The 12829-nt window shown below is 41.2% G+C and overlaps 1 protein-coding gene across 1 annotated transcript; it reads left to right on the plus strand.

Annotated features, from left to right (window-relative positions):
• The first annotated feature begins 3981 nt into the window (after positions 1-3981).
• On the plus strand, positions 3982-12654 carry LOC140411338 (probable G-protein coupled receptor 139). The gene is made up of 2 exons (XM_072500459.1): positions 3982-4114; positions 11759-12654. The coding sequence occupies exons 1-2, from the start codon at positions 3982-3984 to the stop codon at positions 12652-12654; spliced, it is 1029 nt and encodes a 342-aa protein (XP_072356560.1).
• The last annotated feature ends 175 nt before the right edge of the window (positions 12655-12829 follow it).

Consider the following 12829-nt stretch of genomic DNA (forward strand, 5'->3'; position numbering starts at 1 on the left):
GTGTCGGGTGTGGCTGAGTGGAGCCTTTTTGGCACATCTGTCTGGATTATTCTGGGCACAGATAAGACAATTCTCGATGTAGTGGTTTACATCGTCCTTTAAATTCGGCCACCAACAAAGCTGCTTGAGATGGGCTGTAGTGGGATCGATTCCCTGATGTCCATGACTGTCATGGAACAAACAAATCAGTTGATTCCTGTTCTGTTCAGGAACCACATAAAGGGTGTCTTTTAACACCACACCGTCATGTGTGGTCAGTGCATTTCTAAACCTCTCATAGGGAGCTGGATATTTGCCTTTTACAATCTCCCTGAGATTGCTGTCCTGCTTCTGGGCTTCCACTAGATCCTCGATCTTTGTCTGTGAGACCTGAACTGCACTCACTGGTGCGCGTTCGGGCGGTGTCCAAAAAATATCCGTGTCTGGAACCTGCTTTGGCCAGTGCGTCGGCTTTTACATTTCCAGGGGGGGAGGAATGATGGTGACTGCGGACTTTGATTATCCCAAAAGCCCTGTTCTGGTCTCTTTCTAAAATATGACGGAGCAATGGGGCTGAGGGGAGGGGTTTTCTGTCTGCGGAAACAAATCCTCTTACTTTCCACAGGGGCAGAAATTCCGTGAGGCTGTTGCAGACATAGAGGCTGTCCGAGTATATGTCTGCTGGGCTGGGGAAGGAATCTGGGTGTTCCACTATATTCGCGATGGCCGCGAGCTCTGCTGCCTGCGAGCATAAGTGGCCTGGAAGTTTTAACAATATTTCCTCAAGGGCACGTCCCTGCGCGTCCTTGAAATATACACCGCAACCTGTTATGCGCCTCCCATCCAAGACTGTGGAAGATCCATCCACATAGATCTTTATGGGCTCACACGTGTCCGTGTGCTGGGGGCTCTGGGTTGAACTACCTATCTTTCTGGGGGTTGTTTTATCAAAAAAGGGGCCTGTGTTGTGGTGTGGAGAGATAATTTCACATTCATGGGGGTTCCGGGGTACTGTGAGTTGTCGGCTAAGTAGGTGTGCGTCTTTGTCCTTTTAACAGTAATGTCCCGTCCCTGCAAGAGAAGGGTCCATCTAGCTGCTCTAATCTGGATGACTGTATTGTCCTTGAGTCGTCCGTCCAGTAAAATGTTGGGTGGGGGTGTGTTCGGTGAGAATTGTGATGGGGTTCTGTCCGGTAATATATGAAAAATACTGCACTGCCCAAAATACTGTGAGCTGGTGCATCTCTCAGGCTGAAAATCACTGCTCCACAGCATCTAAAATTCTGGAGGCGTTAGCTACCGGCCTTAACTGTCCGTGCCGTTCCTGGAGGAGCACGGCCGAAAGGGTGCGGTCTGTGGTTGCTACCTCTATGGCGTAAGGGGAAAGCGGGTCTGGAACTTTTGAAACTAAAAATTGCAATTATTTCTGCAAGATATTGATTTATAGCAGCTCTGCAGGGAAGAAGTAAACAAACAGGAAAGGTTTTGCGAATTGGAACGATATTGAACCTGACCAGAAAATTATTGTGGTATTTGTAGGACAAGCCCAGGAGAGAATTTTAACATGAACTGAAAATGAAGCAACGATTCTTGAAAATTCTCGATGGCTGTTGCAATTTGGTGAAGCTGATGTTGTCACGGTTCTTCCCTTTTCCCCAAGGCATCCTGCATTCTTTATTCATTTTTCCTGCTGTTCATTTGGAAGCAAACACCTTGAGCCAAAATAAAATCTCTGACAGGGACTTGAAGCCTGGACCCACAGATTAAGTTTCTGATGCTCTGCCGGCTGAGCTGCCAATGCCCAGTCAGAAACGTTTCTCATACCTCACTTCAGTGTCTGATGAGGCATCTTTTGAATTTCCTGCGTTGGTAATTCAGCCTCTCCAGCTCATTTTGATGAGGTATGAAGACACTGCTGAGATTCGAATTCAGGATCTCCTGTTTACATTGTGGTATCGGCACGTTCTCTATATGGGTTTCTTGCCACAGTCCAAAGATGTGTAGGTTCGGTGGATTGGCCAAGCTAAATTGCCCTTGGTGTCCATTAAGGTTAGCTGGGGTTGCGGGGATCGGCTGGAGGTGGGGGCTTGTGTAGGGTGCCGTTCCAAGGGTTGATGCAGACTCGATGGGCCAAATGGCCTCCTTCGGCACTGTAAATTCTATGTGCCCACCAAAGACGTTGGATTACCATTTGTAATAACTGACAGCCTCTTTTCAAATGTGGTCTTCATCTGTTTTTGCTCCTTCACTTCTCCTCCGTACCTTTATATTTAGCCTAAACATAGCTTATGTTTGCAGACACTTTTTCCAATCGAACAATGATTCCAGTTGGATGTGACCAGACCGAGTCTCACCCAATTCCCCAAGGCCATTGATTTTTGGAAGATTTGTTTGTCCTTTCCATCCAGCATCTTAAATCCCATGTTAAATCATCGCTGTCCCTTAAATTTTCCTCAATTATCACCTTGGCTCCCCTCATTGTCAAGAAACAAGTGCTGCAATGCCCCCTGTCTCGGCAGCACGGCAGCACAGTGCCAGGGTCACAGGTTCGAATCTCAGTTTGGGTTACTGTCTGTGAGGAGCCTGCACGCCCTTTCCACGTGGATTTTCTCTGAGTGCTCCGGTTTCCTCCCGCAGGTCCTAAAAGATGTGCTGTTAGGTAATTTGGACATTCTGAATTCTCCCTCCATGTACCTGAACAGGCGCTGGAATGTGGCGACTAGGGTATTTTCACAGTAACTTCATTGCAGTGTTAATGTAAGCCTGCTTGTGAGACCAAAAATTAATTTTAAAAAAAAATGTATGGCTGAAAATACTTATGCCGAGCATTCTCTGGGAACTCTTGCCCATCTCTGACAATTCCGCAACTGTTAATCACATAAATCAAATCGCATATTGTAAGTATCTTACAATTCTTGTAAATCTTTGTAATTTTCTTGTAAACCTGTGCATCTACATCTATGATATTAACTGATGGCCTCGACGCACCACTGAGTAAAATGTATGGTGGAAAGTGTCAAGACGACAAACGTTGAACAATACAAGGCATGAGAACACCAAGTTCCCTGGATCTGAAGGCTTATATTCGAATGTCGCAGCAATAGTGGCTGCGGAGAGAGACGATGTGTTGATTTAAAATTATGAAATGATCCAGATTCTGGAAATGCCGCAGTGTTTTAGAGAATGACAATATTACACCTCTCTTCATGAACAAGGAGAAATAGAACCTAGGGCACACTAGACCAGCGAGCCTAATACCTATCATTGAGAAAATACTGGAAATCATGGTTAACGATTGAGCAGCTGGAAGTTTGGAAAATCAGAACACCATTGATAATAGGCAACATTGGCTGGCCTCCGTCCCTATGGATTCTTTGCTCCTGTCGGCAGCGCCCTCACGCCGCGGAGCCCCCAACAGTGTGGGGTCGCTTCAATGGGAAATTTTCCATTGACAAGCAGCTGTAGTATAGAATCCCGCTGCGAGCAAACTGTGGGGGGGAAATGCGATTGGGTGTCCGGAGACCACGCAATGGAAAAATGGGCCGAATGGCCAACTTTTCTGTTGATACCATTTCACGTTCTGTTTTGAATTCAATGAATTATCCAACTGAATTTCTACAGGTGACGATAGAAACCACATGCCAGAGTGTAAAGAAAGAACCTTAAGAATGCCCACTGACATTAGGATTACCACAAATTCGCTAAAAGGAAGGTCATTTACTGAAATGATACGGATTCTGAACATAGGGCTCATAATATTTGCATCAATGATTGTAAAGATGTTTAATACTGCTTCCAAGTCTGTTTTGTTAGTGAACATGATGAGACTTTCCAGTCTCAGGGGAAGGAAGTAGTTGGGAATACAATGAAATCACAGTTTTCATATTCAGTCAACAGGGAATGAATTCAGCTGTCGTAATCTGTTTGTGCAAATAATACAAAAAAAACAATTTGAACCATTTTCCAACCTCAGTTTCCCTCTGGGCTCTTGGAGAGTATAAAATGAATGCAGTTTTATTAGAAGATATTGTCTGCTGCACGCAGGAAGAGATTTACTTCACACAGAAAATGCTTCTGCCGATTCAGTGGGTCAGGAAAATATACTACTTGATACTTGCTATAATTGGTGTTCCAGGTAAGAGTCTACAACAAATGAGGTTCTGAAATTCTGAACATGCGTTTTTTTTTGTAATTCTGCACAGTAGCACTGTTGCTCCACAGCTCCTGACTCCTGCCTTGGATCACTGTCTGTGCGGAGTCTGCACTTTAACCCGGTGTCTGCATGGGTTTGCTCCGGGTGCTCCGGTTTCCTCCCGCAGTCAAAAGGTGTGCAGGTTAGCTGCATTGGCCATGATAAATTGCCCTTAATTCCAAAATGGTTGATGGGGTTGCTGGGTTACGTGATAGGTGGATGTGTGTGCTCACGTAGGATGCTCTTTGCAATGGCCAGTGCAGGTTCTGTGGGTTGAATGGCCTCCTTCTTCACTTTTAATCCTATGATCACATGATTCCTGGCCGCTTTATTGACAGAAAAGTTTTCATCGCCAAGAAGTTAGGACATTCTCGAACAATTTAAGTTATTTTATAGATCACTATCGATTTGGAGTTTGCACATTATCCCCGTGTTTGCGTGGGTTTCACACCCACAACCCAAAGATGTGCAAGCTAGGTGGATTGGCCATGCTAAACTGCCCATTAATTGGAAAAAATGAATTGGGCGCTCTAAATTTATTTTTAAAGAGTTATTTTCCAGATAATGTCCTTTAATTGTTTAAATCAAGGACAGTGGCTGCTGCTGTTCCTGGAAAATACAATAATATTTTGGGGGCTGGTGCCTCGTCTTAGCTAGGCAGGTTGTGGAAATTAGTGTGTTACACAACATGTAGTTAATAGGAGGAGTCAGGTCTGTCTGTAGTTTTGCAGTCTGTCAGGAGTTAAGTAGAATAGCTGTTTTTCCAAATGTAATTTTGTTAATGAAGAGAAATAATTCAGCATTATTACCAATGATAGCTGAACTCTTAAAAGCTATAATCAATGTGTCTTATCATAGCGCAAGGAAAGGTAGTAAGGTGTATCATTTGATAAGAATGACTAATATAAGAGAAACCCACAGAGGGTGACATGTCAAAATATACTTTCATAGGGAAGGAAAGCAGAAGGAGGGTGTTTAAGCAGTTGTATCTCAGAGAGAAGGCATCCAGGTGATTTTGAATGTGATATTTTCTCAAATTACATTGGACAATGAGGACGGAACAAGAAATTTGGCTAAGTTATTATTTAACTTCTGGAGGAAAATCAAAGTGACCTGAAGAAGTTGTTGGAATCACATAGAGCTATATGTTGGAATAAACTCGGAAGTACAAAGTTAATGATACATAATATCGGGGGAGGAAGTTCTCTTCAAATTAAGCAACATCCATATTGACTGTGTCCACTAAAGTTAGGGCAGATACAAAAGGAGATTAAGCACGTGCTTTATAATGATATAATTGAAGTGAGGAACAGCGATTGGAAATCATCTATTGTGATGGTACCAAAACCAAATGGAACAAAATGATTGTGCATGGGCTACAGGAACGTCAATACACCTATGAAGGCTGAACGTATCCTAGTCCTCACTTTGAAAATTGTATTGAAGAGGTGGGACAAGCAAAGTCCATCACCAAAGTTGATTCACTAAACGGATACTGGCATGTACCTTTTTCAGAAAGGGTGAAGGATGTTTCGGCTTTTGTATCACTGTACCAGTGTAATGTTTTTGTAGTTTGGAATGAAGAATGCACCAGCAACATTCCAACGACAAAACAACAAGGCCATTGCTGGATAACACAATTGTGCAGTACACACAGATGATCGAGTAGTGTTCCGTCAAACGTGAAAGAAACATCTGGAACACCTCAAGGAATTGTCCAATCTCCTACAAGAGGACGGCTTCATGGTAAACCTGACTCAAAGTCAATTTACAAAAACCCAAGCCACAATCTAGGTAGTTCCATTCGTTTGCTTTTCAAAGAGCTTTTAAATAAAGCGAAGCCTGTCATCCACCTGAAGAAAACTCTTAGCAGCCTCCAGAGCCATTGTGTTATAATACAACAAATCTGGTGTATCTTCCTAATTTAAATGTTGCTGTGTACCATTGCAAAGATCTCGGGCAAGCCCCGAAATTATGTTGCAACAACCTGTGCGAGTATGCGGTCAATTACTGTCCCACGTGTCACCGAATCGTAACATATTTGAAATTAACAATTAAGTCTTAGAAGAAGCCCGACGTCTCTGATCTTTGACTCACAAATAATTACAGTCAGCAGGTTTGTAAATTTAAACAATATTAAATTTCATTTTCGCAATAACTATAATTCAGTTTGCAGCAGATACAACAGGTTATATAACTCCTAACCCCACCCCCTCCCATTTTACTCATCCCCACAAGGCAGACAAACAAACACAGAGGTAAAATACGGGTGTAGTGTAATGATGACAATTAAAAGATAAGACTCTTTCTTTCAGATAGTTGAATTCCAGCCCTTTTCTTGGTTCTCTGAAAACGACCTCACTCACGTTGGACCCAATCACTGACCGGCGCTGGGCAGAATGCAGCCTTTTGACGATTCATTGGCTGCAAGCCAATGAATCGAATCAACTCCCTCCGAGCTCTCGTGTGCAAAAAGTCAATTGTCTTATGTTTAAAAGTCAGAAGAGTGCACAACTTTGCAACTTTTGAGTTCCTCACTTCCTGTGCTCAGCTTAAACGCATACGTACATTACATACCATGGATGAAAAATGACAATGCAAAAGTAAAATAAATGGGAAATAAGGAATCAACAGGAAGAACGTTATAGCCGACTGAACTATTAAGAAAGAACAGGAAATTTCTATGGACGTCAGATTGTGAGGATCCATTTGGAAATCTAAAATCTAACCACTGCATCAGGTTAGGAGACACCAAATTATGATAGGCAATTTCAGGTGGCCATTGATGCGAGAGATGTGGGCGTTGTTGCTGTAGTGTTATAAGAAGACAAAATAGCTATAGAAAGACCAGTTGGTTATTTCTCCCGAAAGCTAGAGACCCATGAAAGGAAGTATTTGTCCATCGAGAAGGAGGCATTGTGTTTGGTATTGGCGTTGTTGCATTTTGACAATTATTTGTCATAGAATGTTTCTTTTACACAGACCGTAATCCATTGAGGTTAGAGAAGTTTAAATATTGAAATGAAAGACTGTTTAGATGGAATTTATTGCTACAACAATCTAACTTGAAAATTATACATGTGAAAGGAAGAGAGAATCTGATTGCGAAAGCTTTATCACCATTCGAGATGAAAGGAGAGGGGAACATCAAAGTTGGGAAACAAGGACTGAAATGTTCTATCCTGATGATTAAATTTGCATGCATAAATATGTATCATACAGAGCAATTTTACTATGTAGTAATGAATAGTGTTTAAAGTTTAAAGGCTTTGAAAACTGAAGCCATCTTTTAATTTTGATGGTTCATTTTGTTTCGGTGGAAATGTGGCGATGAACAAAACTGGTATATATTGCATTTTGTAACAGTTGCAGCAATGTTATCTAAAGGCTGGTTAAGATATATATTTGTTGCAGTCATATTATTAAAGAACGCAGGTTACAGGATCCAGACTGTGTGTCTGTTAAATCTTTTATTAAGTTTTTACATATAAGTGTTTACATATAGAGGGCGAATGGAACATTGTTATTATTTCTGCAGATACCCTGTAGAATAGATAATGTATGAAGGATTGCATTTTGTGCAGGCTAAACGGTTGATGGGATATCATAGTAGGATAAAGATGATGTAATTAATGATGGACCCAAGTATGTCTTTAGTTTTGCAGCCTGATATAAGATTTTAGCCTGAACAGCAGTTTTGCAAATTCTGCCAGGCTGGGCAGAAGAATCTGTCAAGGCCGCCCTGTACTGGAAATGCTCTAGAAAGGGCCTCCCTCTCCAAAAAAGATAAGTAAGCAAACTGTTTTATTAACTTTATTTACAAGTGCTACTCTATAGCTTCATTGGACTGAGTGGCGCAGGTACAGGCAGTAAGTCAAAGTTTTTGTTTTTAATTCAGCACTGTTGAACTCTTAATTATGAAGCTATTTATTTGATGTTAATGTAGTTCATTCTGTTTTGAAATGCAAATGTGTTTTAACATAGAAGTTACATATTGTTCGGAATGATCACTGCTGGGATGAAGTATGCTTTCCTGTGGAAATATTGCTTTGGGTTCTCATCCGGCTCATGGAAACAAAAGTTGGAGTCTGGTCCAGTTTCCGAATACTACCAGGTTTAAATGACGTTTCGAAACAGTTCACTGTAAGTTGAGAAAATTGCAGATGAATATTTGTTTGGGGAAAGAGGCAGAGCTTGCGTGAAATTGTTGGAAAGTGGGTTGTTAATTCATATAGAGCACTGGTGATCATTTGAATTCAGTCATTTGAACAAAGGCTAGTTGGATTTGTTTCGCTGGCTGTTGCAAGTTTGGGTTGAAAAATGAAGCCATCATTTCATATTGCTGTTCTTCTTTAAGGTAGAGGTGTGAAGATTGTATAAATTGTATTTTATATTATGATTTTGGCAGAAACGTTTTAAAAGCTTGGATAAGGTATGTGTTTGTTGCAGTAATATTCTTAAATAATCAATGTTAATATATCCAGACGTATGTCTGCTAAAGCTGTAATTAGGAGTCATAAAAGGTGGAGTCATGATTGATTCCAAACATTTATTTTGTTACAGATGAAGGGGCTAATAGAATTCCGTTTTTATTGCTAGAGATACCCTGGAATGTGGATAATTAATGGGGGAGTGCTGTTTAGCTGTAGCTAAGCAGTTCATGCAACATAGTGGCATGCCAGTGATGTAATTAATGGGAGCCAGGTCTGCACGTAGTTTTGCTGTCTGCTGGATATATTTAAGTTGAACAGCACTTCTCCCAAATGCTGTCCGGTTGGGCAGAATGTAGGAGCATAGGAACAGGAGTAGGTCATTCAGCCCCTCGAGCCTGTCTCACCATTTAATGAGGTAATTGCTGATCTGGAGCCTAACTCTTTCAGTCCATATCCCTTAGTATATTTGCTTAACAAAAATCTAAATATCCCAGACCTAACATTAACAATTGTTCTAGCTTCAACTGCTGGTTATGGGAGAGAGTTCCAAACCCCTACCACCCTTTGAGTGAAGAAGTGTTTCCGAATATATCTGCTGAATGGTCTCGCCCTACGTTCTAGACTATGTCCCCGAGCTTTAGAATCTCCAACCAGTCGAAACAATGTATCTTAGTCTACCCTGACTTTCCCTGTTATTATCGTGAATACTTCGAACAGATCACCCGTTCACCTTATAATTCGAGCGAAAACATGCATAATCTATGTAATCTCTCTTCATAATTAAGCCCTGTAGTCCAGGAATATTTTCTGTAAACCCAAGTTGCGCTCTCTCCAAGGCCAAAATATCCTTCCTAAGGTGTGGTGGCCAGAACTGATCACAATACTTCAACTGGTGTCTAACTAGAGTTTTGTATAGCTGCAGCAAAACATCTGTGTCTTTGTACAACTATCCTCTTGAAAAAAGCTTAGCATTACATTAACCTTTTTGAGTATTTCCTGCCCTTGTTGGTGGCACATTAATGATTGTGACCCCGAACCTCCAAATCGCTTTTGACATCAACTGTGCCTAACGTCTTTCCATTCAGATGTGTCTGACAAGACAGAATGATTTTAATGTTATTCCTGAAACGATCTTTCTCTCTAAAGATCTGCACAGATATGCAAGTAAACCAATTCCATTAACTTTATTTATCAGTGGCATTCGACATTTCTTGGATTACTTTCATTGAATATCTATAGTGCAGGCGGATGGCATGAGTTTAAGTTTTCCCTGTGTATAGGATTTGTTCAACGAGGGCAACACGGCGATGCAATGTTTAACACCGCTGCCTCACGGCGCCGAGGTTCCAGGTTCCATCCCGGCCCTGGGTCACTGTCCGTGTGAAGTTTGCACATTCTCCCCGTGTTTCCGTGAGTTTCGCCCCACAAGCCAAAGATGTGCAGGGTATGTGGATTGGCCATGCTAAACTGCCCCTTAATTGGAAAAAATGAATTGAGTACTCTAAATTTTAAAAGAATGAATTGTTTAACTGATAATTATTAAGTTATTTTCACAGATGTTAATAAGGTTCATTCTGTGTTGAAATTTGGCGTTTTTATCCGAAATCCTAACGATGGTTGGGATCTGTTCCAGGACCATAACATCTGGAAGAAAAGAGAAGGGTCAACTGTCTGCAAAAAGTCACAGCTCTTTGCATTTCAGAGCCTGTCCATATTGGGATGTGACTAGAAGCTGCAATAAGTTTGACCATAAGACAAAAGACATAGAAGCAGAATTAGGCCAGTCGGCCCATCGAATCTGCCCCACCACTCAATCGTGGCGGATAAGTTGCTTTATGTTCTGCCACTGAGTGTCTGCAAGTTGTCCTCCTGTCTGCCTGAAAAGCAATGCGAAGAGTCATGGATTTTTATTCTGCAGTGTTGAGAAAGCAACTAGAAACCATTTTAAGGGTGCCATCATCTATTTGATTTTCCTTGGAACAAAGATTTGTAACCTGTTGGTGTAATTTTATGTTGCTTTATTTTTGTGCGTGTGTCTACGTTAGAGTCAGGGTATTTAGAAATAACAGTTATTATACTTTCATAATGTATAATAACAAACTTTGCTTTTTTTTCACAAATACTCATTTTAGTATAAACTAATAATTTTGGCTGTGTATTGAAGAAACCTGGGCCAATTAGCTTTCCAGCTTATTTATCCCTGAGGGTACAACAGTCCATTCCTGGCTCACTCAAGTGCTTACCTCTCTTCACTCCAAATGTTGTTCATATCACCTACTGCATGTGGCATAAATTACATATTGGCAGCACTACTGAGGTAAATTGTGCTTCTTGCAATATTTTCATTCATTTATTGCTGCCGGCATTGCATTGATGATATTGAAAAATGCACAACCTCACATGTGAGGCAATAACCTTCTCCATCTTTCAACCCTTAAGCCCCTTTAGAATTTTAATGGCCTCAATTGTACCATGCTTCAGCATTCTCCTATCCACAGGAGAGAGGTGAGGTATTACCCCATCATTCTAAACCATCAGGTATTACATTATTTGTCAACAGCATATGTACACCTGCTCCATGAGTCGAAATGTTTTGTGATGTGAAGACAAGGACTGTACAAAGTATGTTAAGTGGTCTAAAATAATTGCAATATGTAGGTTAAGATAACCTCTCTTGTTTGAGTGGTCTTCCAATCAGAATGGCCTTTTAGGTCGCATTTGCAGAAGCCCATTAACTTCCTTCTAAATTGAACTGATTCATACATCTACAGCCCTGGCTGCACAAATACAGGAATTGTTCAGAGATTTTGGCGGATTGTCTATCTCATTGAATAGTTATGGTCATCGATGAGGGTCTCGTCCTGATCCAAATCCAAAATAAGTATCTACCAGAGGCGTGGGAAGAGAGAAGGTATAAGTCTCCAATGGCCTAGTCTGCTGGTTCCTTTAGAAACATATTTTACATTGCGACCTTTCAAATGAGCGAAATCTGCTGCTTCCCCCATTCCAACCTGCGGTCATGGTTCAGATTCGTTGATGCCTTTCCTGATTCTTTGCCACCCATTTTTGATGGTAAAATGCTTGCTGTCTGGTCCCAGGAACAGGCAATATTTGTTAGCAATTTCAAGTCTATTTTCCTTTTGATTTCTTACAGTGAATTTGGTGTCAATTTTGATTCTTTCCCGTGGAAAGTGCAGCCTCTCCACCTGCACCACACGCTACTTGGTGGCTATGGCAACAGCGGATCTTCTGGTCATTATCACTGAGGTCATACTGAACCGAATCAATGATTATTATTTCCCATTGAATTTCCTAAAAATCACCACTGTGTGTAGTGTTCGCTACGTCCTGCTCCGTATAGCTACAGACTGTTCTGTCTGGTTCACTGTGGCTTTCACTTTTGATCGATTTGTCGCCATTTGTTGTCAGAAACTGAAATCGAAATATTGCACCAAGAGAACTGCAGCTGTGGTCCTAGCAATTATCGGCATTCTGTTCACTGTGAAAAACATTCCCATCTACTTTCGATTTAAACCGAGATGGATTATCGATAATGTACCATTTATCTGTTCAAATAAGCTGAGCTATTTTACTGACCCTGTTTGGATTGGATTTAGAATCTTTGAAAAGGTTTTAACGCCACTGATACCATTCGCTTTAATTTTGCTGCTGAACTTACTGACAGTCAGACACATTTTGGTGACCAGTCGGGTCCGTGAGCAACTGAGAGGTCAGAGCATGGGGGATAATCACAGTGACCCGGAGATGGAGAGCAGAAGGAAGTCGATGATTTTACTCTTCTCCATATCCGGCAGCTTCATTCTCCTGTGGTTTGTTTATGTTTTGTATTTCTTTGATGTAAATGACCTCTTAGATGCTGATTCATCTTACATCTTTCGAAATATTGCATATATGCTGCGGAACTTAAGTTGCTGCACAAACACCCTGATTTATGTCCTGACTCAGTCTAAGTTCAGAGAGCAGTTAACGAACATGGTGAAATATCCAGTTACATCAATCATTAAATTAATTAATAAACAACACATCTGAGACTTAATCAGTTGCAGTTGTTATGGGGCAGAGTTTATAGAACCCCAAAGTGTATCATGGAGTTCACCTGACCCATAACTTTTAATAGGTTGTGGTATGGGGAGCACATGGCCCCTATAGAGGTGTGGTACAGCAGAAATGGAAAAGTATTTTAAAAAACAAAACAATGTTTATT

The sequence above is a fragment of the Scyliorhinus torazame genome, chromosome 4 (genome assembly GCF_047496885.1).
Source record: "Scyliorhinus torazame isolate Kashiwa2021f chromosome 4, sScyTor2.1, whole genome shotgun sequence".
NCBI classification, from domain to species: Eukaryota; Metazoa; Chordata; class Chondrichthyes; order Carcharhiniformes; family Scyliorhinidae; genus Scyliorhinus; species Scyliorhinus torazame.